The sequence below is a fragment of the Oryzias latipes genome, chromosome 11 (genome assembly GCF_002234675.1).
Source record: "Oryzias latipes chromosome 11, ASM223467v1".
Taxonomy (NCBI): domain Eukaryota; kingdom Metazoa; phylum Chordata; class Actinopteri; order Beloniformes; family Adrianichthyidae; genus Oryzias; species Oryzias latipes.
The window spans coordinates 16,574,172-16,600,458 of NC_019869.2; the positions used below are offsets into that span (position 1 = coordinate 16,574,172).

A 26,287-nucleotide genomic window follows, 5' to 3' on the forward strand; every position below is an offset into this window, starting at 1 on the left:
TCTGGTTTGATGAGTCTACATTTCAGCTGAAAATTTGATTGGCAGAGTCAGTCAGAATTTGGCGTCGACAACGTGAAACCATGGATCCAGCCTGCCTTGTATTACTAGTTTAGGCTTTTGGTGGTGGGGTTAGAGTGTGCGGGATATTTTCTTGGCACACCAGTTGAGCATGGTTACAACACCACAGCCTACGTGAGCATTGTTGCTGACCATATCCATCCTTTTATGACCACAGTGTAGCATATTCGGATGGCTACTTCCAGCAGGATAAGGCGCCATGTCAGCTGGAATCATCTCAGATTGGTTTCTTGAACATTACAATGAGTTCACTGGACTCAAATGACCTCCACAGTCACCAGTAGAGCAACCCAGTAGAGCACCTTTGGGATGGGGTGGAATGGGAGATTGGCATCATGGATGTGCAGCCGACAAAACTCCAGCAACTGTGTGATGCTATGATGTCAATGTGGACCAAACTCTCTGAGGAATGTTTCCATTACCTTATTGAATCCATGCCACCAAGGATTAAGGCAGGTCTCAAGGCAAAGGGGGTCCTACCCGGCATTAGTGACCGGTAAGTGTAGTTTGGAAAGATGTTCCAGATGTTTACCATGAAAAAAATGCCACACGAAGGTATCCTAAGATGCAGTTTTTACATAAAAGTGCCATTAAGTTTAGGGAAAAAATTAAAGAATGAAGGTATGTGATATGAATTTGTCCCTGATATTTAAATTTGAGTACATTTAAATTTCCCTCACTGTACTAAGGTCAACTTCTGACTCTAGCTGTACACAGATATACGTAATGAATGGGACATTTTGCTATATTTTATAGTTTTCTTGAGCATGATTGTTACGTCCCGGGTGGGGGGGGGGGCACAACAGCGCAACCATGAAATAAGACAAGAAGTCAGAAATGATGTATATAAATATTGTTTATAATATTTAAAGATTCAGGCTGCTGCAAACCATTACCTATTAAAGAAGAATTACTTAATTTTTTTCTTTTTTACTGATAAAAAGCTTCTTTATGTTTTATATCACTGTGGTATATTTGTTATTCAGCTCAGTTCTTTTTAGGGCTCATATGGGGCTTCACGCGCAATAACTGAGAAGAAAAGTGAGAGCCACGGCAGCCTGAGCGCAATGGCGGAGGGAGACAGCATCCGAGGAGAAGGCTGCCGACCGGCTCTACTTTCCGCCGGCATCATTAGAGCCTTGCAGGGAGAAGGCTGGTGAACTGTCAGTAAAGACCGCGTTCATTACAACATTTTACTCCGAATGAAACAAGACGTTTGGGTTTCCATTTGAACTCCTCAGGTTTTGTCGTAGTTTACTATGAAACGTAGCTTCGACAACCTTCCTTCTGGCCATTCCTCGTAATTATAACCCAAGAAGGCGTCTTTATCAGTTAATTGAATTTTGGCATTGCAGCTTAGTAACTAACACTCCAGTGACGCTTTTCCTTTCTATTAGAAACGGTTTCGCGCCCCTTGTCTCCCTTAAACCATCTATTCTGGTGGCTTAAAACTCTACGAGGGATTCGTGTGCTGAGGAGAGCCGGCAGACAGCGCCAAAATGGGGGTAAGAGATTCATTTCTGTGGTGGGAGAGGATGCGGTGACGTGTTCCCAGTTAATGTATGTCTGTATGGAAAGAGTTAACGCATGATATTAGAATGACAGCACTTGCCGTGCTATATGTAAGGTTATATTTAAATAGAAAAAAATGTTTTTCCGTGCGCGCTGCTGGTCAAAACTAAGGGGTTTAATCCCTCTCGGAGAGGCATCCCATTAAGATGATTCATTGCACCGGATCAATTCGTTTTATGATAACCGCAGAGATTAATTGTAGCAGATGTGGTTTTGGGGGTGGGGGGCACAATTATGTCTTTCATTTTTTATATATTTTTTTTTTGCAACAGACTTGAGTCGTCTCTCTCTGCATCCAGATTGAGATTCCAGGCAGGTGTGTGACAGAGTAACGTTACTGTAGTGTAACGAATCCCTTAACGGCTTATTGACGTTACTCCATAAAAATTGTAACGTGCAGGCGCGAGTCGCCTGATGGAGCCCTGCACTGACGCCCTTTATAGCCTGGAAAACGACGAAGGACGTCCGTGACTGTAACAGTCCCTGCGATGAGTGCGCGCCAAGGACGCAGTGGGTGTCGGACAGGTGTGCCAATGAGATTTCACCTGCAAGGATGCCTTTTTTGTGCATATCTGTTTGAAGCGCGCGGGGGGGGGTCCGGATATCTTTTGGGGGAAATTGCGGTGTGTGGGGATTCTTTGCGCATTTACGCATAAAAATTTGCAGGTGGTCAAAGCGCAACCTGGACTGCGGCTTTCATTCCTTCGTGCGTAAAGCGGCTCTGTTGCAGCTGCGCGTCTCCTCACGTATTTGTAGGAGAAATTGGGAGGAAGCATAAATGGAAAAGTGTTAACCAGCCTTTCTTTCAGGGTGGGGGCCCAGACGTCTCACCATCCGCCTGTTGGTGCATTTTCCATTCAAATATTACATAATGCCAGGTGGTGTGTGTGTGTGTGTGTGTGCAGGCTGTCCTTGTTGAAGCTTGGGCAGGATGAAGGTGTGGCCCAAGAGTATTACAAACTAATAGTTCCTTAGCTCTGAACACACCCCATTTGATTTTCTTTGTCTACCCCCTCATAAAGCTGCTCTGAAGGCAGACAGATAATGCCTCCTCTGCATGATTTCACTCCAGGAGTCTCTCTAAACCGGGCTGAGCTGTCAGGTCATAAAGGACATTCTGTTCCATCCACTAAATTTAGACATGTCTGATATCATCCCAGCTTCAATATAATCAATCTATGATGTGTTACTCCACATTTGTAAATGTGTTCTTGCCATCCAAGTGCATAGAATTTTATTATTTTTAGCAGTATGTAAAACCTTTTGTTTGTGTGATGAGATGTAGTTGTGTATGGTGTGGCCTGGTGTCTTCATCCATCCCATCCATAAAGGTTTGGTGAGTGCAGGTGCAGGTTGTGTGGTAGAAAATGCTCACAGACCGAGTTGTGGAGCGATGCCGCTCTGTCACGCTTCGCAAGTCTGTCCACTAGATCGCCTGAGGGGGACACCACACGCAACTGACTACTGTGTCAAAGAGAGGAGTAGGGGGAGGGTAGTGTGCGGGGAAGGGGGGGCTGCTGAGTGGAAATTCCCATGTTCAGGCTGTGCTTTACCATCAAGGGGATGAAGGAGGAGAGATAGAGAAGATAAAGGGAACTGGAGTGATGTTGAGTTTAGAAGGCAAGTGGGACCATTTGATCTGGGCCACTTGATTTGGTCGTGAAGGCTGGTGGAGCCAGTGACCGAGCTGGAGGCTGTAAAGGTGGAGGGACAGGAAATGAGGCACTGAGGCAGGAAGCCATAATGCCTTTTCCAATGAGTCACCTTGAAGAGCATCCAGGGAAGGATGGAGGGATGCAGCAACAGGTGTTGGAATGATTCCGTCGTGATGAAGCAGGAACTCTATGTGCAAAATAAAGAGTGCATAGTTATTCTGTGACATAACTCAAATTCACGGGAATTAATGAATGCATGTGCTGGTAATCCAAAAAGGATTTGATTAGAAACCTCAAACCTAAAAGCTCACGGTGAATGAGGCGTACATTTACTTACTGATGGGGTAGTGTTGGTTCTTTGACACAGTTTATGTTTTTAGCTTTCATCAGGATTCCACTTTCAAGGAGCCTCAAGGAAACATTTTGCTGTGGAGAATATGGCTTTAGTAACACTCCAAAAAAATCCAGAAGCAAACTTTTTCCCAAAACTAAAAGGGACTTTTCTTGGTCAGAGTAAGAAGAAAAATAGCAAGCTGTGAACGTCATGATGTTGGCAGTTTGAAAGTTAGTGTATTTGTGACGTAGAAAATACCCTAGGTGTGCTACAAGCTCCCTGCTCCGCTCCATTCTCATGCGTCCACTTGTAGATGACTAGATCCATGCACGTCTTTGATTTGCTTGTCTGAGCTGGAATCTGGATCTAAACTGGACGGTTGGATAGCTCTGACATTGATTGCCATTTTTTTTCCTCCAGTAATGTGAGGTTTGGGTTGTGATTAAATGAACAGTAATCTATAAATGTGATGAATATACTTATAGTTAAGGGCTACTGTCGTGCTACATATTCTATTCTTTGACAAATTTGAAGATGAATGGTTATGCAACTGACCTTTTGTTTATGGGATTCGACGACATGTTAATCTCTTCTTATTTGAAGCATTTCCACCTAAATATAGTCCAAAGGTGCTAATTACATACCATTTAATTTACCATAACTGGAGCCTTAGCTGCAACAACTGCATCAGAAATGTAAGGATATCCAATGTCATCTTGAAGTCTGTATTTGGATTTGTCTTAGATATGCAGGAAGGTTCTAGATCAGGCCATTTAGGATCATCTAAAGATAAAGGTGTCTTCATTAGAAGTGGAAAATTCACATGTATATTTTGTGTTTGTTAATGTATGTATTTTTTACACACATGAAACATATTTACAAGTATTGATCCAAAGTACATTTACTGACAAATAGTACAAAAGTAAATTATGACACAAGCTAAATGTGGGAGCTACAGACTTTTTTATATGAAGAAAGTTTGGATTTAACTGCATTATCACAGACATGATTTTTTATTATTCTTTATAGATATGAACACTTACATCCCAAGCAAAGTAAGAATAAAAACGGACACTGTGGTTTTAGTGCTGTACTATTTCAACTTTTTTGTTCTTCACGTACTCGTTCTTGTGCTTCTGATCTTGTTTCGAAAAGTGCTAAAAATATTCCTTAAAAACAAGACGTCCTTACAGTCCTGTCACTTCCATCTTTCACAGTTTTCACAGCTCACAAGATTTTTCTTTTACTTTACAAAACATTGCAAGCTGACAGATATTGTGTAGATATAATCAAATATTACTGGTAAACACCTAATAGTGTCAAACGCTCACCAAATAAACTGTCAGAAACTTAAGGCTATAGGATGCATGCAACAAAGAAGGGTTATGTCATGCTTTTACTACTTTGTTTTCTGTGGATAAAAAAACTATATAGAATATTTATGTGTTTGATGGGGTGCAGGTCTAATTATTAGGTCTCAGACCTCATGGTCTCGAATTAGCATCCTAGCGTTTGCTGTAGTTCTTCAAAGAACCCAGATACTTTCTCTTTACCTCTGTGTTAGTCTGCTTGATGCAAAGCCTGTAAAGTGTCCGATTCACTTCATTCCCATTCATCACCTCTTCTCCCTGCGGGCACTGTAAAGAACTGAGTGAGGGACCAACTGTTTCCTCTCATCAGATGAATGGATTCAGCTTTGCAAAAGTAGATGCTGTATATCATGGTGTTCTGTTCTGTTATCGACATCAGTTGTCGTTTATAAATGTTTTTAGGAGATTGTTAGTTATGCATCCTGCACAGTCCTCCCACAAAGTCTAATGTCTTGACTAAGTTTAGCTCACAAAAGGCCTGCACAATAAATTGCAAATTTATCGTTATTGCTATATCAAGTTGTGCAATACGCATTTCGCAAAAGACAGTAAAAATTGTAATAAATGGCCGTCTTAAATAAGCTAAAACAATCTTATGGCAGCTTGAAGTATTAAACAAATCAAATAAATCCCTTTATGCATTTGACCAATCAAATGGACGCCTTCACGTTATGTAGATGCTTGCCTCCTGTGTAGGCAAGGGCCATTTAGAGTATAATTTATGTTAAGGCGACTCTTATTTAAATTAAAGTGTTGCAGTGAAATGGAAATGATTCTTTTTGTTGTTTAGCTATTTGTTCATGTATCGCAAGTTATATCGTCATCACAATATTGATCACTAATATCGCACATCGTGAGATTTCCTCATATCGTGCAGCCCTAGCTCACAAATAAATGAAAGATAATTTATTACTGGAAAATCCCAATCTGCAGCATCAGTACCGTATCTGTGATGGTATAAACTACTTTTTAAATCCATCTCTTCTGTTCAGATTTGTAGCAACACAGTGAAAGTCCAATTTCATAAAAATAGCTTATTTCCTCTCCAGCCTGCTCTGTTTCTTGTTCTTTTCAAAGACAGCTTCAGATAATTAATACAATGTGAATAATAACAAATTTTACTCTAAGAAATGATGCAAGCGTAAAACAAAACCTGAATGAACCTGTTCCTGTCCTTCTCAGACAGGTTTGTATTCAAAGATCCCAGCATAGAATAGAGTTTATGACTTCCTTCTTGCATAACAGAGTTTCAGTTTACAATTCGTGTTGCAGGAGTTTACTGCATGGAGTGACAACGATTTTCCAAACTACTCCAAAGCCCATGTGGCTGCATCGATCCTCTCTGCAGTGCTGACCTTAGGGCTTAGTTTGGCTTCATCCAACTGTTGGTTTTATTCACTGAAGTTTGCTCTGGTTTTATTTATGGAAAAGTGAAATAAAGAGACACAATCTTGAATGCTGGTTATAGTAACCGTTATTTTTCTGTGCATTGAAGGTACAAACGTTTCTATTTTTTGTAGAAAGATTTTAACCTGGTTTTAAATCAAGTGACAATCTTATTATGGCCCTTTTGTAGCATGTTGTCCACAGGGTAATTCAGGCTGCTTGGATGCATTTGATTACTTTAGTTCATTTGGTGACACGTCATTAAGAAGTTAAACAGTTCCAGCTGGGTGTCAATAAAAGTCGTTGCATGAAGTCATTATGGATTGTTGTTTCTTCGGGTGGTTACTATCTCCTGTACCATTCACGGCTGTAATGATATGACTTTTTCCAGTGCAGGCTGGGTTTAACCGTTGTGCTATCCTATGGGGTTAAGATGACCATTGACATGTTATTCCTACCATGACAAAGGTGGATAAAGGTGAAGATCAGAAATCATTGAAGAAAAAAGGTTCAGAGCACTGTCTAGTGGGTCTAGATGACCCAACTCCCAACGTTAAAGTGCCTAGGATAGCACAAGGGTTACAAAGCTAATTTTATGGTGTTGAATTGATCTTTGCCGTCAGGATTTGGTGTGAAATCACAAAATCCAATGACTGATTTTGTTACAATGTCTTTTCTTGGAGTAAGTTTTTTTATAGCAAGCATTTCGTTATTGGAAGTTTATCTTTGTTTATTTTATATTACTAGTTATGTAAAGAAAAAATCCAATTGTAAAAAAACAAAATGGCTTTTGGAATAAAAAAAACAAAACATCTTTATTTCCATTAGATTGTATCATAGATAAAAATGTGGTTCTGTCTTGAATTCTAAATTCAAAGCACATTTGTCGCCAACACAACCTGGTTTTTGGATGTGTTTGTTTGGATTTGGAGCAGTTGTATAAAAGCTCAATTCTATTTTCAAAAACATGTCTAACCTGAACAATAACAGGGGAGGACAAGAAAGTGAAGATGTGATCTGACAATGAGGAACTAAAGCCAATAAGTCCCAGGTTCTGCAGCTCTGTCAGCTTAAACATAACGCAGAAAACATTGAACAACTTTGTTCTTCACAGCGTACAGCTTGTCTGGTCGTGCAGCAGTTTCAGCAGATCAATATTTCATTAATACTGACTCCCAACCTCTGACCTCATTTTAGTGAGGGTGTAAGAAAAAGCACTGACCTGCCATGACAGGGCGCTGATCACCAATTTTATATTCTCCGCCCTGCGATCAATGTGGTTACTGTGACATCACTTCCTGTTATGTGGAGTTTGCGAGTTGTGACTCTGGTTTTTTTATGCTTTACACACGTGGGGAGAAAATACACATTTTTGTCTATGAAACCAACAATTAACAGACAATGAAGGCCTTCAGTCTACCCTGTTGACAAAATGTGGACTTTCAAAAAAGGACATGCACGAAACAAATCCTATTTTTGTTTTTAGTAATTTTTTTATCATAAAAAAATGCACAAATGATCCAAAAGCTATCAATAGGCAGCCTGTAGGTGACCCAGACTTGATATTAAACCTTAGTGCAATAAGAAGGGGAGAAGCAGGGAAGCAGATGGGCAGCCTGGAGGGAGGAGAATGTAAACAAAGTGGGAGGGAGAAGGGAGGCACCAATGATGGAGGATCCCTCTAACTCTGTGTGTGCGTGCTGCTCTGTACTTGCATGTTCACATCAGGATTTTGTAGGTCGGTCAGTCCACTGATCTGCGTGATAATCCATTGCTGTGTGTGTGTGCGGATGATTCACCCTCTGTGCCAGCACCAGAGCTGCCGCCCTTCACTGGAATGATAACACCAGCAAAATCCTCCATTTAAAAATCTCAGCTCAAAGTGGGGCTGTTTGCTGACTGGAGCATCATCAGATTTAGTTGGAAAACAGGCAAAATAAAACACTTGGACCGGAGTATATATTAAATCACTCTGATGTCACATGTGACAGTGATTCTTTATCTCCTGTCCGAGCTTCATATAAGCCGCTAGATTTATGTTCATGACTTGGTTAGGGTTGTGTGCCAGACATTTCCCTTCCTGTAACTTCCAAAAGGGAATCAACCAGCTAACTGTGCACTTCACTATCAAATTCTATGAATTTCTCTTTTCTTTTTAGTTCCTTTTTCTTACTTTTATAATATTTGCTCTGATGTTAACATGCAAAGTTCATTTTGTGAATCGGTGATGCAACACAGTCGCAATCCATGCAGCACAGTTACTTAAAATAAACTTTTATTTCTGCATTTCAATTATTTCCTGCTAAACACAAATTCTCACACAAAAAAATTAATAGAAATAACTTTTTTGTTAGTTTCCTTAAGTTTATTGCACATGTGAAGGAATAATATGCATCACATGATGGTAAGAATACTTTCAGCCTGACAAAATAAATATGCTAAATATGTGCAATAATTTGTGATTTTAAAGCATCAATGTGCATGTGAGTAGATATGAGGGGGACTTGCAGAGAGAGACTTAAAACAAATGACAGAAGCAAAGAGGAAGAGAATTATGCAGAGGGATTACTGTTGTTCACTGGGTTAATCCGTTTGTGTAGTAAACAGCTGGAAACGGAGGCTTCGCTGGACGCTACTGTCCAGGGAACACCACTCCACTACTCCTGACAGATGGCAGAAACACACAATCACTCACTCAAACAACCAGGAAGCACATTCGTGTTTACTATCACACGAAACAACATTAACGATACACTTTCCTCTTTATTTGAAGGTTATTTCCTTGTTTTTTATGCACTTGTGTGTCACAGGAATGCTGAATATTTCAATGTAATGCTATTAAATATAAACATTTGAAATAACGTGTTGTTTTGGAATAGGTTTTTTATTAAATAAGCGACTCGTCGCATTTCGGGCAGACACTCGGCAGAATTGCAGGTTACTCCCCTAGGGCGGGTCTGTTAATTAACCCACCTGCTTAGCGTCCTATTTAAGTCAGGTGTACAATTGTTCATTCTCTCTTACCTTCAGCGCTCATTCTTTGCCCCTCCCTCCTCCCCGGCTTCCACCTGTGGGCTCCGTTACGGGGGTTGTTACCCGAAAGTGTATGGAAAAATAATTGTCTCAAGGAATTGAACGGAGCCTTATGCCAAAACGAAGTTGTGAATCAAATTGTGAATGTCATCCTAAAGATGTTGTGAAAACCTAAAGATGTCGTGAAATAAATGTTCTTCTGCAAGAGTTGTCTGACTGAAATGATATACAAGTGTAGAACACAACATAACAGCAAACTAAAAAACATTGTTTCCATACTGATCACAGCAATAAAAAATAATTTTTAGTATTTGTCATTTCTAGATTCAAGACCATAGTTTTCCAACATTTATTTATATAAAAGATTCCAAATTCTTATTTATATTTTAGTGATGTATTGATTTATAATAGGATTTATATTCCTTTTAGTGGAATTCACACAAAAAATGTTTATGAAAATAGTATTAAAAAATATGAATAAAAACTAAACACCAAGTGCTGAAGCTATAGATGTAGTGTTTCAAATGAAAAATGCTGCATGTTCCCCAGTGTTGACTTTCTCTTCCTCTTTTAGGAAACTCTTTCTTTTGGTTTTTACCTAACAATATGATTAGCCAATGCTACGTTTTTAAAGCGGTGTTGTATGGCCCTCGGATGCTACCCGCCCTATCCTCGCCGCTCCCCTTTGACCAAGCGTCACTCTCATAGCAGCTGCCTTTTTCTGCCCCTCTTCTCCAGCCCCTTTGGTTGGGGCTGCACCTGTACATGACAAACTGATGAAAAAAATACTTTTTGGTTGGTTTTAGCTCCATAATAACCATTGAGGTTTTTGGTTGCCTGGGTTGGATCAACATGTCTACGTAATTTTTAAAAGAACTGACAACAGAGATTTTTTGTTAACTACACCTACATTCCTAATATGTTTATACTGCATGTCCTTCAGTTTAGCCAGGGATTCATGTATTACATTTCACAATAATCCAGTAAAAAATTGTGCGAGCAACAGGGAAACAACCCTTTTAGCCACGCTTACGGCGTTCACAATTCCAGCTTTTTTTTCCCAAATAGCTTCCCAATGATGCTCAAGGAGTTAGGAGTCAATAGGTCAAAAGCCCCAGGAGGACTTTTTAATTTTGTAACGGGGCCTTAAGGTGTTTTTTTCTTTTAGTTAAGATGGCAACCTCTTCCCAAGGTCAAAGGTTAAAGAAACTCCGGTTTTGAAACATGTCAAACTTGTGAGATGTATGTGAAATTTCATTGCCCAAAAAAAAGTTTTCTTTTCCCATATTGTGCGAAAATGTGAAAATCGCCAAATTTCACAGTTTGCCACAAAAAAGCCCACAAAGCCGTAGGTCCGAGGAGCATCCGATAATAATTTTGAAACGTTAGATATCCCTGACATGAGTCTTAGTTTCATTAGTAAATTTTTTATTTTTTTATTCGGCTGCATAAGAGATTTTAGCACCATTCATCTTTTTGCCCGCTGAGATGTGATCCTTCACACCCAACAGTCATTTTCATTGGGTACTAGGTGTGTGTACATTTTGGTGAGTTTTTGGCAGGGGCAAGTTTTTCGTTTAAAGACACAAAAGAAAGAAGAATTGCGAAAACAATCTGGTTCTTGTCGTTCAGGACTGCTGAAGCTAAATACAGCTCTCTGTGTTACAGTATGGACGGTCGGACAGCTACCGTGTGGCCACCACGCAGGACAAGGATGAGAAAGAGTCACCTAAGAAGAAGGGAGGAAAGGATCTGGATGACCTGAAGAAGGAAGTTCCTATAGTATGTAAACACTTCCTATTTCCTCATGACTCTGAAAGCAACAAACCTCCTTATATTAGGCATTTTTAAATGCTTTTATAGTTGAGGTTGAAGAAGTTATATGCATAAATACCTATAAATCAGATGTTGAAACATAGATTACATTGGTTTTTTTATAGACGGAACACAAAATGTCAGTGGAGGAGGTTTGCCGGAAGTACAACACTGATATCGTACAAGTAAGTTCTTTACTTTAAACCAACTTAACAACTGCAAAGAAATCTGTTTACATTCTTTCTTTTTACATACTTTTGTCCCCTGCCTTCATTTTCTTCTCAACTTGTTGAGCTGCTTTCTGTCTGTTCCTCTTCAGGGGCTGACCAACGCTCTGGCAGCAGAGTACCTGGCCAGAGACGGCCCCAACGCCTTGACTCCACCCCCTACCACTCCCGAATGGGTGAAGTTCTGCCGTCAGCTGTTTGGTGGATTCTCCATTCTGCTCTGGATTGGTGCCATTCTCTGCTTCCTCGCCTACGCCATTCAGGCGGCGACTGAGGATGAGCCCGCCGGAGATAATGTAAGTGTAGGATGTATTGCACTGCTTGACAGATGGAATATTCTGACATGCAAAATTTGTGTCTACTATTTAAAGACAAAAAAAACCTTAAGCTATAAATTTTGTTCAGTGTCGAATAGATCTTTTAATGTTTTCAAAGCAACGGCACCTTCTGAATGCAGAAGCTCCCTGTGTTTTGTGTGGAGCAGCCCACAGGGATGAGTCTGTGTCAGTGATGGGACTGCTGTCAGCTGTTTATCCAAATCAACCAGTCCAGCTGTACAGTGACACCCTCCATGCTGCTCCCATCCTCGTATGACACACTGAGAAGGATCGCCTGACTCCTGGCGTTGGCAGTGGTGGGCACAGAGAGGAGCGTTCATGGGTCAGCACGGTCAAAGCACATCTAAACGGCTCTGACTCATGCAGCATGTGGGGACAAAATGCTCAGGACCACAGGCGGGACTCACACTTGGACAGTTGAGTCAGGGAGTTACCAACTGAATGGACCACAACCAGCGGCTACACTTGTGTCCAATGCCACAGGATCTGGACGGGACATCTGCAGAAGAGATTAGTTAAAAGATTGGATTGAGACCTTCTTATGATGATCCAATAAAACACGAGATGAGACAGACTGTCGCTGTCATAAGAGGACGGACAGAGCAGACAGGAAAAAGGCTTTCACATTCAAATTAAAAAGCCTAAAGAATATTCATCTCGGTTAAATTAAGATCTTCAACTGTGAAATCAATCCTGTTTTTTGATCATGGTGCTTTTCTTTGTCAAAATAAAGCTTCTCTTTCTATCGCTTTTTTTTTAAACTCCTTTACTTTCATTTGAGACACTTTTAGATTAAAGTAGCTGCACTAAAAAGGAACTTTGACTGTATTTAATTGTCCCCTCTCTGTCTGTTCTGTAGTTGTATTTGGGCATCGTGCTGTCTGCGGTCGTCATCATCACAGGCTGCTTCTCCTATTTCCAAGAAGCTAAGAGCTCCAAGATCATGGAATCCTTCAAGAACATGGTCCCACAGGTACAGAGACCTCAAGGTCATAATCTCTTGATAAAAAATAAAAAAAAAACACATTAATTGTCTTACCAAATGAAAGGTTATATATTTTTGTACTACATTAACTGAAAAATGTTTGAAATTATTTCAGCTTGTAGAACCGTCCTGTTTTTGACATTTCTAGAATAATATAAACTGGAAAAACTGCACAAGAGTATTTTGAATCTATTTTGAATCATGGCTGTTGTTTATTTTTTTAATTGTTCTCAACACAGTTTTGAGAAATTATAACTTTCTAATGCAGGGAATAAACTGCTGTCACAAACAATCAGGACATCATCACAAGTCCAGGTCTTTGAAGACCCAGTCAAATGAAAATGGTGTTTCTGGAGTTTTAACATGTTCTTCTGGCTTTTTTTCTCACAATGGAGGACTTTTTTTTTTTTCTTTCCCGTATACTTTATTTATCCCTCAATGGGGAAATTCTTCTCCGCATTTGACCCATCCCCTGGGGGAGCGGTGAGTTGCAACTGAACTGCGCTCGGGAGGCGGTACTCGGGAGGCGGTAGCGTTAAGGGCCTTGCCTAAGGACCCTCACTGAGTGATGTTAACTGCTCGTCATTGATATGGTAATTGCCCCCAGTACCATTGTTTCTTCCCCTCTGGGAATCGAACCCTGGATTCCTGCATGGTAGCTGCTCACCTTACCAACCGAGCTACTCAGCCGCAAAGTATATAAAGTATATAAAGGCGTTAAGATTAAAAGATGAAAACTATGTTTCTGAGTAATACTTTATTGTTGTGAATCAGGAGTTGACAAAAAATGCCATTTGAAAAGCCTGTAGCACTTCTGTAGGTGCTACAATCAGCAGGCCACCAGCTCGCTGCCTCTTTCCATTCTGATGCATCCACTTGCAGACAATCAGATCCATGTACGTCTTTGTTTTCCTAGTCTGAACTAGAATCTGACTTATAACTGTAGCTCCTATATTGTTCGTCGTTTTTGTTGCACCGATAATGTTGGGTTGGGGTTTTGAGGGACTGGAAGCTAGCAGGAGAGAGTGTAAACAAAGGAATGATGGGAAATGAGTGAAGGCTTACTCTGTGCCAACAGTCTTGCCCACGATTCAGAGGCAATTTTCTGTTGAACTCCAACCGCTCTGCAGAAATTATGTCCTAGAAATGACAGGTTTTTTGATTTTGGTATAAAATAACAAAAAATGGCATAATCATAATTAAAGGACCACTGGGGACGCTTTTACAATAGACCAAAAGATGATTGGAGTGAGATTTAAAAAACGTTTTCATCCCATCAAGTGTATGCTGTTCTGTTTTATAATCACTTCAGCTTTAGGCTTATTCTCCGTCTGCTTTTTTCAGTCTTAAAACATTTGTCTTTATAGAAAGTATTTTCATCTTTGGCATGAATGATCTCCCTGTTTGCAGCAAGCCTTGGTGATTCGGGAGGGCGAGAAGATGCAGATCAATGCTGAGCAGGTCGTGGCAGGAGACCTGGTGGAGGTGAAGGGCGGAGACAGGATCCCAGCTGATCTTCGTGTCATCTCCTCTCATGGCTGTAAGGTGAGCTGCAGACGCAGAGAACGTCATAAGCTTGAAGAGTTTTTAAAATCACAAAATCTGTGTGAGTAAATGTCAATTTTCATCTGTTTAACTCCAATCCATAATAATTTCTTTCCCTTCATGATTTTCTGACTCCCTCCGTCAGATTTTACTTTAAGTTGTCTGCCTCCCATGTTTGGTTTTACACGTTGTTGTTTTTTCTCAGGTGGACAACTCATCTCTGACTGGCGAATCAGAGCCTCAGACCAGGTCACCTGACTGCACCCATGACAATCCCCTGGAAACCCGCAACATCGCCTTCTTCTCCACCAACTGCGTCGAGGGTAAGTTCACCATCCCAGCATTTCAAATGAAACATTGTCATAATTCTTCTTGGAATAGGAAATGTTTCCTGTTTAATTTACTTTAAAGTTGTTTATGTTTCACCTGTATTATGTTCAGATATTTCTTAGTTAGCACTTAATGCTTTCTAGAAGAAATATAGAATCACCGTACTTACGTAGCAAAAAGTTGGTTACTTCTCTTAAAAATGGTGAATGGTTGAATGAACAACAGTTTTAATAGCCGAAAACGACATGTTGGACTACTTTGATCCTCTTTATCGTAGAGTTTTGCCTATACTGAAGCTTTATAAAACCCTTTAAGAGATGTGAAGTTAACTTCCCACACTATTCCATCCCAACACAGATGGGAGACTTTTAAAACTCTCCCCAAAATCTATGAAACAATCTCATCATTAAATTATAAGCAACAAAAATATTAACATTTTATTTTAGGTTGATGTACCTTGATGTACCTGTAATATTTTTGTAAAACATCCTCCCAGCAATAAGGAATAAATACAGGAATCAATATCAGACAAGACAATCTCTGCTTCTCATTATTTTAATCTCATTAATGATTTCAAGTTAAATTTCTTTTGGTCTTTAGAAAAAATATTAATTCCAGGCTATTGTATTACTGAGTTTATTGGTATTCCACATAACCTTTTTGATTATTTTAATACACACAAATTACAGTCATTTAAAAATATAAAAATATTATCAATCAACTGTGTAATATGGAAAACTGTTGTGATTTATGCCATTTTTGTAGGTTATTAAACAACTGATTGAAATTTAAAACCACAAAACAGTTAAACATAATCGCAGATGTTTAAGATTATATCAAATAAAATCTTTATCTTACAAAATATCTCACAAAAATATTAATTAGAGGAGCAAACATTTTGGATCAGGTGGCTAGCCCTCACAGACTGTTAAAATAGGTTTATATGGCGCCCTCTGGTGGGTATTTATGGTCACTGCAAGTCACTCCAAATCTATCCGTTTGCTCATGTCCGTCTCAGAAAATTTCCTGCCCTATGTTCCTGTTTTTAATGTATTCCTGCTTTAAAGTGTCTGTATTTTGCAGTGAATCTCAGCTCAGAATGGACCAATGATAAAAAACCCTCTGGTGCTCTGCAGGAACTGCACGTGGTATTGTTGTCTGCACTGGGGATCGCACAGTTATGGGCCGCATCGCCACGCTCACCTCCGGCCTGGAGACCGGCAAGGTAATCTGATCATTATCAATGCTCGCTGCTCTGGAGCAAGTTAGGCTATCTTTAGATATGTACAGACTTTATGTCTTTCTTGAAAGTAAACCAGATCTTGTGTAATTGGTTTGTTGTTGTTGTTTTTCTTTTGTCTTTTAGACACATTTTCTTATTTGGTTGTTTTTAGATCAACAGGTTGTAAAGTAAAGGACTGACTAATCTTTCACGAGCTTCAATCAGCTGCACTTCTTATGTTGGAATTTGATCTCTTCAAGTTGCCATTGTTCTTACAAAAACAGACACATCAGGTCCCGTTTCTTGTTTTTCAGACCCCCATTGCCAAAGAGATCGAGCACTTCATCCAGATCATCACGGGCGTGGCCGTCTTTCTCGGTGTCACCTTCTTCATCCTCTCTATCGTCCTGGGTTACTCCTGGCTGGAAGCCGTCATCTTCCTCATCGGTATCATTGTGGCAAATGTGCCCGAGGGGCTGCTGGCCACAGTCACTGTGAGTGGACCGGCGATGAGAGTCAGAGTGTAGCTGATCAGTTGTGTGCCTTTTGTGTTGTGTTCATGTAAGAAACACTGACATGTGATGCAGGTTCTGGACTTTTTTTGTGTTTTTTGTCAAATCTTGTTCTCTGATTCACAAAGTAAAAAAAAAAAAAAACTTTGTTTCACTAAAAGTGTTTCATTAATTCATTTATAACACTGAGGAAAGCCGTTTGAATAAAAAAGAAGCTATTCTGAAATGTAAACCTCCAAACCGGTGAATCTGATGGTCAGATATCAGATTCAGAGCGTCACCCACTGTGAGCTTTTCCTTTCTGTTTGTACCGGAGTCTGCTGTTCTTTAACAATGTTGTTTTCTTGTCTTGTGTGTTTGATCTAGCAGTGCTTGTTACATCTGCGTTTGTGGTTCTGTGCATCCTTGTGGGTAATCATTGTGTCCATTGGTGGTGATGTTGATGTGTTGTCTCTTCACCCTCCTGCCTCTCACAGCTACTCCATAAGTGTTTCTATTTCTCTCCATCCTCCTCCCCGTTTGTGTCTCCTTTCTTTTCTCCAGGCCAGTGCCAGTGCTCGCTGAATTGACAAGGACTAGCTAATGTAATGACATTTGGCCAGTTGCTGGTTATAAACTGACTTTGGCCTCCTCTGCTTGGCCTGGCTCTGTTTGGCCCTTTGAACTTGCCGTATTTGGAATGAAAACATAGTGCTCTGCTGCTTCATTACGCCTCTTTCATGCCTGATGTCTTCTCTGCATTTTTGTTTGGCTTTTTTAATATCTGAGAAGTTTGAACTGCTGTGCAGCTTGCTGAGTAAATGGTCACTTTAACAATCAGGGTGAATGTCTCCAGGGTAGCATGGATTCCTCTCTGGAATAGATGTTTTTGCTCCTGCATTTCTTTACTGCCTGCAAATGCTCGTCTGTACTGACAGCTTTGTCCAGACTGTGACGTTTCCTGCTGCCCTCCCCAGGTGTGTCTGACACTGACTGCCAAGCGAATGGCTCGTAAGAACTGCCTGGTAAAGAACCTCGAGGCTGTGGAAACTCTAGGCTCCACCTCCACCATCTGCTCTGACAAGACCGGCACGCTGACCCAGAACAGGATGACCGTGGCCCACATGTGGTTCGACAATCAGATCCATGAAGCTGACACGACTGAGGATCAGTCCGGTGAGTAAGGCCTTTGGGGAAGTCTGTGTTGTCATTCAGGGCTTTGAAACTTACATCCTTTTTTATTTTGTAACGTGATCTGTCTGTCAGGGGCTTCTGCCTGTCAGATAACAAGAAACAGTCATTTCAAACAGATTCCAGTGCGTGCACTAGAGCTGGGGGATGTGGCCTAAAATATAAAATCTACCAGGTTTTGTCACACCAAATATGATATCCAATTGTGTTTAATGTGTTTCTTTCTCCCCTTACCTTTGTAGTATAGTCAATGTTCCTGAATTATCGTGAGACAGACACAGAGAGAGGGAGAGAGAAGGAGAAGAACAGCAGACGAGCTAGCTGGAAGATTGAAGTAAATGTGTGTCAAACAAAGAAAGACGAAAATGAACTGAAAGACAAAACAATGTTCTTAAAAATGACAAATGGCAGAATATATTTAAGAAAAATTATTTTATGTTAACCTTTCCTTTTCTGACTTGACCTGAATTCAAAATGCAATTAAATACAAGCTGTAAAAATACCGGTACTTGTAAAACCATGTCTTCCATGAGCTGCTGCTTGCATGAGCATCTCGTAGGGAGCAGCATTTCTACCACTCGATAGACTGCCTCTGTTTCAGTCATTTAACAAATCCCTTGTACTCCCACTTTAGGTAGCAACAGCCTTCAAACAGAATTTTTAGCGTGCAGTTTGGGACATCCTTTTAAGTCTGACGTCAGAAAAGCAAAACTATTCCATAGATCGGAGGAAACTGTTCTTTTTTGTGGAAAAAGCTCCTCTTTAGTGGAGTGCTGGGGGGAAAAAAATCTTGATTTTTTTTTCCAAATCAAAATAATTTCAAATCAAAAATCAAATTAATCGTAAAATGGATGTATCGCCCAGCCCTTCAATGCACTAATGTGGAACCAGTAACTACTGCAAGTTTAGCTGAGGGCCAAAGCTTTGGTGTCACCGTCTCCTTTTTACCTGCCCAGGTTCCTCTTTCGACAAGAGCTCGACAACATGGGTGTCGCTGGCCCGCATCGCTGCTCTCTGCAACCGCGCCGTCTTCAAGGCAGGACAGGATGCTTTGCCTATCCTGAAGCGGGAAGTTGCCGGCGACGCCTCCGAATCCGCTCTGCTCAAGTGCATCGAGCTGTCCTGCGGTCCTATCAAAGTTATCAGGGACAAAAACAAGAAGGTGGCTGAGATCCCGTTCAACTCCACCAACAAGTATCAGGTGAGGGCCAAATAAACATTCACAGAAAAAAGTCCACTGTCAGTGCAACACTATGTCGGTCATTGTGGTGACCTCATACTGTCAGATTTGGAATAAATTTCTGTTTCCATCCAGCTTTCAATTCATGAAAATGAGGATGAAAACGACAACCGGTACCTGCTGGTGATGAAGGGAGCTCCAGAGAGGATCCTGGACCGCTGCTCTACCATCATGATTCAGGGTAAAGAGCAGCCCATGGATGATGAGATGAGGGAGGCCTTCCAAAACGCTTACCTGGAACTGGGAGGGCTGGGAGAGAGAGTTCTGGGTGAGGATGGCAGGATTGTTTCAAGAATTTTTTTTTCCTGCAGCTTAGATTTTTCCGTGTAAGACGACGTTTGTCTCCCTTCCCTAATTCCTGCAGGATTCTGCCACCTGTTCATGCCAGAGGACAAATATCCAAAAGGTTTCGCTTTTGACACAGATGATGTCAACTTCAGTACAGAAAACCTTTGCTTTGTGGGCCTCATATCCATGATTGACCCCCCACGCGCCGCTGTGCCTGACGCTGTGGGCAAATGTCGCTCTGCTGGCATCAAGGTGGGCGCAGCTCAGCTGTCACATTTGAAAATGCCATTGGGTTTTTTTTCATTGGGTTTTTAGTCTCCTTCCCTTGCATCCAAGATAATTGTGCCCTCTCCCTGGGCTTTGTAGGTTATTATGGTGACTGGCGATCACCCAATCACAGCCAAGGCCATTGCTAAAGGCGTCGGCATCATCTCTGAGGGGAATGAGACGGTGGAGGACATCGCTGCTCGTCTTAACATTCCCGTGAGTCAGGTCAACCCCAGGTAAGACCAAAGCAAGGAAAAACATAAAACCCAAACTGAAGACATTTGTCACATTGGGTCATTTTTCTGTAAAGGGATGCCAAGGCCTGTGTGATTCATGGTACCGACCTGAAGGACCTCACTCAGGAGCAGATGGATGATATTCTGAGAAACCACACAGAGATTGTCTTTGCCAGAACTTCCCCTCAGCAGAAGCTCATCATCGTGGAGGGCTGTCAGAGACAGGTAAGCTGCACACAAATCCACGTACAGATCATGTCAGTCAACTTCTTACTGCTGCTGCTCTAATGTTTGTCTGCTGGTTTGTGTCAGGGTGCCATCGTCGCGGTGACAGGTGACGGTGTAAATGATTCGCCTGCCCTGAAAAAGGCTGATATTGGTGTCGCCATGGGAATCTCTGGCTCTGACGTCTCCAAACAAGCTGCAGATATGATCCTGCTTGATGACAATTTTGCCTCCATTGTCACAGGAGTAGAAGAAGGTGAGAGAAAAACAAAAGAAAAGAATGTAAACGATGAGGAGGAGGTGGAAAAAGGCTGCAAAAATTGAGTCAAAAGGTTTTGAAATCCAGTAAAAAGGATTCTTCATCTAAACATTTTACCAGTTCAACCCCAAATCTTTGTAATTATTTCATTGATCCTCATTCAAACAGGGCGTCTCATCTTTGACAACTTGAAGAAGTCCATCGCGTACACTTTAACCAGCAACATCCCAGAGATCACCCCCTTCCTCTTTTTTATTTTGGTCAACATCCCACTGCCTCTGGGCACCATCACCATCCTCTGCATCGACCTGGGAACCGACATGGTGAGTCCACAGACAAACCCGCGTCCAGAACTGCTCATTCATTTACTGAACTGCAGCAGCTCAAACCTTTAATCCATAACGTTAAAGACTTTAAATGACTTATAGGAAGGAAAACCAGACCAACCATTTGAGTAAAGTCCACATAGCACATATGAACTTTAAATATCATATATCATAAGTGAACATAGAAAAGAAAGTACCGGTAACTTTATCTAAAATGCAGAAAAATGATTCAAACAGTGATTAAAAAAATGAAAAGTTCTCTGTATGTAAGGGCTTTTTATTGTTTTAGGTTCCAGCCATTTCTCTTGCTTATGAAGCAGCAGAAAGTGACATCATGAAGCGTCAGCCCAGGAACCCTCTGAGAGACAAGCTGGTCAATGAGAGGCTCATCAGTATCGCCTACGGACAAATAGGTACATTTTCCACTTTTACTTTATCCCAACACTGTGAACTGTGTCTGAAACGCCACATGAACACTGCACAGTCAGATAAGAAGCTGCAGAAATGGCAGAAATAGATGGATAAAGAACTGCAGCATCAGCGAGGCTTGTTCCAACTCATTTCTGCAGGTATGATCCAGGCTCTCGGCGGATTTTTCGCTTACTTCGTCATCATGGCTGAAAATGGCTTCCTGCCATCCCTGCTTGTCGGTATCAGGCTGAACTGGGACGATCGCTCAAACAACGACCTGGAAGACAGCTATGGCCAGCAATGGGTATGAGTGACCTGCTGCACTGTCCCACTCTTCTCAGCCAATCCCATTCAACATGAGCTCAATTATTACACAGTCTCATATGATGCGTTCTTTCTCTGTATAGACCTATGAACAACGTAAAATTGTGGAGTTTACATGCCATACAGCCTTCTTTGTCAGTATTGTGGTGGTGCAGTGGGCAGATGTCATCATTTGCAAGACCAGGCGCAATTCAGTGTTCCAGCAGGGCATGAAGTGAGTGAAAACCTGGTTCTTTAAATAATCCTGATAATCTGTTTTGCTAAAGGTTAAACTGAAATATTTTTGATACATTTGTTTTGCAAAGTTTTCTTTAACTGATGATCATCTAAGTTTATTTGTTGTCTTTTTTTGAAACGCCAGTGTGGAGACTATAAAATGGTGGTTGTAGATCAATTAGTGACTCTGACTGATGCAGTTACCTCCTTTTTCCACCAGATGTCACCAAAGAACCACATTTGCTCACATCCTTTAGAGCAGCAGTTTTTCATTTAGCCTTTTCCCATCTTCCTCCACTGCAGCATTTGTCATTCCCAAACTGACAGCGATGCAGCTGCACATCACTTCATTCCCTTTCTCACAGTCTAATATTTGTGAAAGATATTTTATAATAGCTGCAGCGACAGCTTTTAGCTCCTCTAACAGCTAATCTTTGTTCTACTTAAATGTTCATGCAGGAATAAAATTCTGATATTTGGCCTGTTTGAGGAAACGGCTCTGGCTGCTTTCTTGTCCTACTGCCCTGGCATGGACGTGGCATTAAGGATGTACCCACTGAAGTAAGTGAATGTAAACCTTCCACGATAATGCTGAGACAGTTTTTGACTCTCCTGTCCAGATTTGTGTTTAAATAAATAATTAACAACAAAAATTTCCTGGTCAAATACTGAAATCGCCAAGAACAAGGGGTGTAACAATTCATTTTAACATAGATTCTATTCATATCATAATTTGTGATTGCCGATCTGATCCATAGTGGATTTTGGTTCATTTTGAACGATCCGATTGACTATCCTGAAAATGGATCCAGGACATCTGTAGCCAAAAATTCCACCAGTGTGAATTAGAGAGGATACCTGGATGCTGAACAGTGCAAGTGATATTTTCCATATTTTTTGTATTTCTTGCAGGATAAACAAGTGTAAATTTAATATGTGTACAAACAAACAGTAAACAAGAATGAATGACAAATTAATTCACATTTTAGTCTAAATAAAGTTCACCTACTATTGTTTTTCCACATCAAAATAATACAAACAGAACACTATTAGAACATTCTACCACACTGTTTGGTCACATGTCATTGCCAAATTCAAAGTGTTTCCACACATTGGACTGAAATGACAGTTGATGGTTTTTTGCTGCCATCACATGTGTGTTGTCTGCTGTGATGCACTTGGTTGTTTTTACTTTATAATAATTTAAACCTGCCGTGTCTCAATCTAAATGGTATTTTCCAAGATCAATTTTATAATGGTATATGTCGATTCAATTAACAACTTGCCTCTGACAGATCAATCTGGTGGATCGTAGGAATATAAGACGATTCATTGATTAATCGTTACAACACTACCGAGAACAAAACACATCTTGGAGGCCGACTGACTGATCTGGTTCTTCGCTCCCACTCTTTTTCTCTCAGGCCCAGCTGGTGGTTCTGTGCGTTCCCGTATAGTTTCCTCATCTTTGTTTACGACGAGATCCGAAAAGTCATCCTCCGCCGGAGCCCTGGAGGTACTGTGGTTGAACCTCAACGTCTCGCTATTTGATCTTGTTTACAAGTGTATGGTTTAAGAAGAGCAGCCAGATGAAGGAAGAGGTTCCTTCATCTGGCTGTAGAATCAGGGAAATCGAAAATTCCTCAATCATGTTAAAGCCAGAAAATCTGTAACTTCTTCTTCTTCTTCTTCTTTTCTTTGTTCCTCTCTTCTCTGCAGGCTGGGTGGAAAAAGAGACATACTATTAACCTATCAAATCATCATTCTCATTCTCTTTCCCTTCTCTCTTTCTATCCTCCTTCCCTCCATCATTCTCCTCCTTACATACTCAAAATGTACAAGAAAACAATGTTTACTCCTCTTCTTTCTCCTCTTCATTCCCTCATCCTCATTTCCTAAAAACTAAAAGCATAAAGCTGATGAGAGGACCAACGGCAGAGGATGTCAGGGTCGGGGAGGAGCTCCTCCCCCATCCTGTCTGTCCCTATGTCCACTTTTTTTATCCAAAGTCTTTACAGCACTAATCTGCCAGTAACACTGTTTGTGCCGATGCTTGTTACACCGATGGCCGCAGCCGCTCTCCATGTGTGTACTTCCGTGACACAAGTGTGTCGGAGATGAGGTAACAGCCCAACGATCCTGACTGTTCCACTGCCGACACGGGCAGAGTGACAGCACTCCCATCCGGGCGATCCGAGCAGCCGTGTGGCAACGTTCCCACGCCACGTGATGGCCTGTTTCCTGCCAGAGCCAAGCCGCCCAGGTCCAGCTCAACTATCACTGCCATTTCCTCCTCCCACCACAAGAACACCTGTCCCACCTCTCCTCACTACCAATCTTCCGCTCCTCCTCCTCCTCTGTCACTGTTAAACCGAACCTGTCACTCCCTGGCGCCCCCAACAGAGAGAAAAAAGATCCTCACCTCCTCTCTCCTTCCTTTCTCCCTCCATTCTTCTTTCCCTCGTGTTTTTCTGCATGTGGAACCCTGTTTTCTAACAGAAAACTGATGTTTTTTAATGAAAAAAAAACAGTTGAGCTTTTTTTGTGTGTTAGTATTTTTTTTTCAGAGTTTGGATTGGGTCTGAGAGCTGCTTGTTTTTATTCAGACATGACAAAGCACACTGCCTCTCCCTGTTCCTCCTCTCCTCCTCTTCCTCCTTCACACCGCCGACTTACCCCAAACCTTCCCCGCCTCCCCGTCTGTCCCCGTTTGTCTGTTTGTGAACACTGTGCAGAGCCTCCGTCCTTGTAAACTTCCGCCTAGTTCCACCTCTTGCCTCCCTCTATTCCACCACCCCTCTTACCCCAACCATCTCCCTTCCTCGCCCTCGCTAAAGAAAAAGAAAACAAACCTTTCCGTGTCCTTGGAAAAAGAGATTTCTCTCCAGTTTCATTATTTAAATCTGTGGAATGATGGAATAAGGCTTTGTACCTTAACTTTTTGAAATAGCAGCAAAATGGAGAATGAAATCAAACAGAAGGATCTCTCTTTTTCAGCTTGGTTTCAAGTTTGTTCCAATGTGGAGTTTTGGAGGAAAAACAAATAAAATCTATGACCATCTCGTCTTTGTGGCGTTTGCTTCAGTTTTTCCTGCTCAAAAGTCTCCATCTTTTTGTGACATCAGTGTTTTTTAGAAACTATGAAGCTAAAAATCGCCTCACAGCAGAAAGGTTGCTGTTTGAATTATAGTAACTCCTATGTGTGGAGTTACATATTCTCCCGGTGAGTACCTGCAGCAAAGAGGGGTTTTCTGCCTGTGTGCGGCTCTGTAGAAAATTGGTCTTTCCAGGTCAGGACAGGCTCCAACAACCCCCCTAACCTGACTCTGAATTTAGTGTCTGTAGATAATAGTGGCATCATTATTTCGTAGATTATCAAAGACAAAAAGCAATAAATCCAAATTAGCTAAAAGCAGTGTCAGAAACATTGTCTTCAGATGCTTTTAGAAATGAATAATCATCAGTAACAGTTAAAGAAGGGAGGGGGGTTTGACCTGGAAGGAGAGGTCCCCTGCAGTGCAGCCAAATGAGTACAGACAGCCTGAGATCCCTGTGACTAAAACAGACTAAGTTTGAGTGGAAGCCAGCATTGGAAAGATAACAGCTGAAAGGTTGTTGGCAGCATTTCACACTATTTAAAGCCTCACTCCAAACATCCTTTGATCTATTGTTAAAGCGTTCCCCATGATCTTTTAAATAGGATTATGCCCTTGTAGCCAAAATTAGAAAAAACTTTGTTTTCTATGACAGTTTCTGCAGAGCAGCAGGAGTTCCACTGAGTTGTGGGTGGGACTGCTGGCGCAGAGCAACCCCACAACCACTTATCATCACCCGTCTGTTTTCACGCTCTCCTGCTAGCGTTCAGTCCTCACACCCCCAACCTCACTTTACCAGTGCAACAAAAATGGCAAGCAAAATTGGAGCTATGTGTCTGCAAGTGCATGCATCAGAATGGAGCAGAGCCGAATGCTCTAAGTCACAAAAATGTTCTATTTCAAAAGACAGTTTTTCGTCTGCTCCTTATTTACAACAGTTTAAATACAAAAATATGCAATTTGAAGCTTAATTTTCTTAAATGTCTTTCATTATCAGAAAATGCTACAAGAACACCAAAAATGCAGTTTTCAGCTGAGTGGGTCTTTAAGGTGAGTCAAAGGGGATTTGAGAAAAGCTGTGTCATTTGGAGAAATAGTAAGAATAGTTTATAACCAGTTATCTTGAACTGCAGCTTAAAGACTTGTTTATCCAAACAAGGTTTCTGAAGAGCCAGAGACACCAGGATGTTTCAATTCATGATCAAAGTCTTCACTGAATTAAACTGCTTTTAGGACAACTCATTCGAGTCTTAATTCTATAATCTGTTCTCCATCAGTTCATCTGGATGTTATCCACATTTAAACAGCAAGACACTTTGAAAAAGCTAATAGCAGAACTAAGCTAAGGAACACCAAACGTAAGAGGACCTAGAACTTGTCCATGAGGAACCCCACATGGTCAAACATTGAAAAAAAAAATGATGAAGAAACATTCAGAAAATACAATTTCCTTTTGAATCTGATGTAAGAAAGAAATCATATCCTAAAAACATTATTTCAAACTTCATATAAATTATTTTACCGCTGCTTTTACCACAATCCTATTTGTATGCTTTGATATCTATAATTGTTTCAGTATTGTTCGGATTTATGATAATTGATGTGAAAAGAAATCCTTAACTGGATTTCATATTGAAACAGTGCTGATAAGAGAACTGATCTGGAGGCTTTTGGAAAATCTAACCTATAAAAACTGGAGGCAGAAGGACAGAAAACGTAAACAAACTACAAAAACCTGAGAAAATTCCATTTCTCAAAGAATAAAATATCAACAAGTCAAATGCACTTATATCTTTATATCTTGTATATCATATTATAAAGGTAAATG

The 26,287-nt window shown here is 40.9% G+C and overlaps 1 protein-coding gene across 1 annotated transcript; it reads left to right on the plus strand.

Annotated features, from left to right (window-relative positions):
* The first annotated feature begins 1,192 nt into the window (after window positions 1–1,192).
* LOC101168472 (sodium/potassium-transporting ATPase subunit alpha-3) lies at window positions 1,193–24,430 on the plus strand. Its single transcript, XM_004074068.4, has 23 exons — window positions 1,193–1,583; window positions 11,097–11,210; window positions 11,369–11,428; window positions 11,563–11,766; window positions 12,668–12,781; window positions 14,204–14,338; window positions 14,544–14,661; window positions 15,805–15,893; window positions 16,205–16,384; window positions 17,359–17,557; window positions 18,529–18,773; window positions 18,888–19,080; window positions 19,177–19,352; window positions 19,467–19,603; window positions 19,678–19,828; window positions 19,916–20,084; window positions 20,256–20,410; window positions 20,703–20,826; window positions 20,983–21,128; window positions 21,232–21,362; window positions 21,824–21,925; window positions 22,789–22,880; window positions 23,084–24,430. The coding sequence occupies exons 1-23, from the start codon at window positions 1,578–1,580 to the stop codon at window positions 23,110–23,112; spliced, it is 3,069 nt and encodes a 1,022-aa protein (XP_004074116.1). The 5' UTR covers window positions 1,193–1,577; the 3' UTR covers window positions 23,113–24,430.
* Window positions 24,431–26,287: the final 1,857 nt, after the last annotated feature.

Excerpts from the sequence above, each read along its gene's own strand:
- LOC101168472 (XM_004074068.4), top strand. Across the intron at positions 11,767-12,667 it reads ATGAGCCCGCCGGAGATAAT|TTGTATTTGGGCATCGTGCT; the intron begins GTAAGTGTAGGA and ends TCTGTTCTGTAG. Across the intron at positions 14,662-15,804 it reads CTCCACCAACTGCGTCGAGG|GAACTGCACGTGGTATTGTT; the intron begins GTAAGTTCACCA and ends GGTGCTCTGCAG.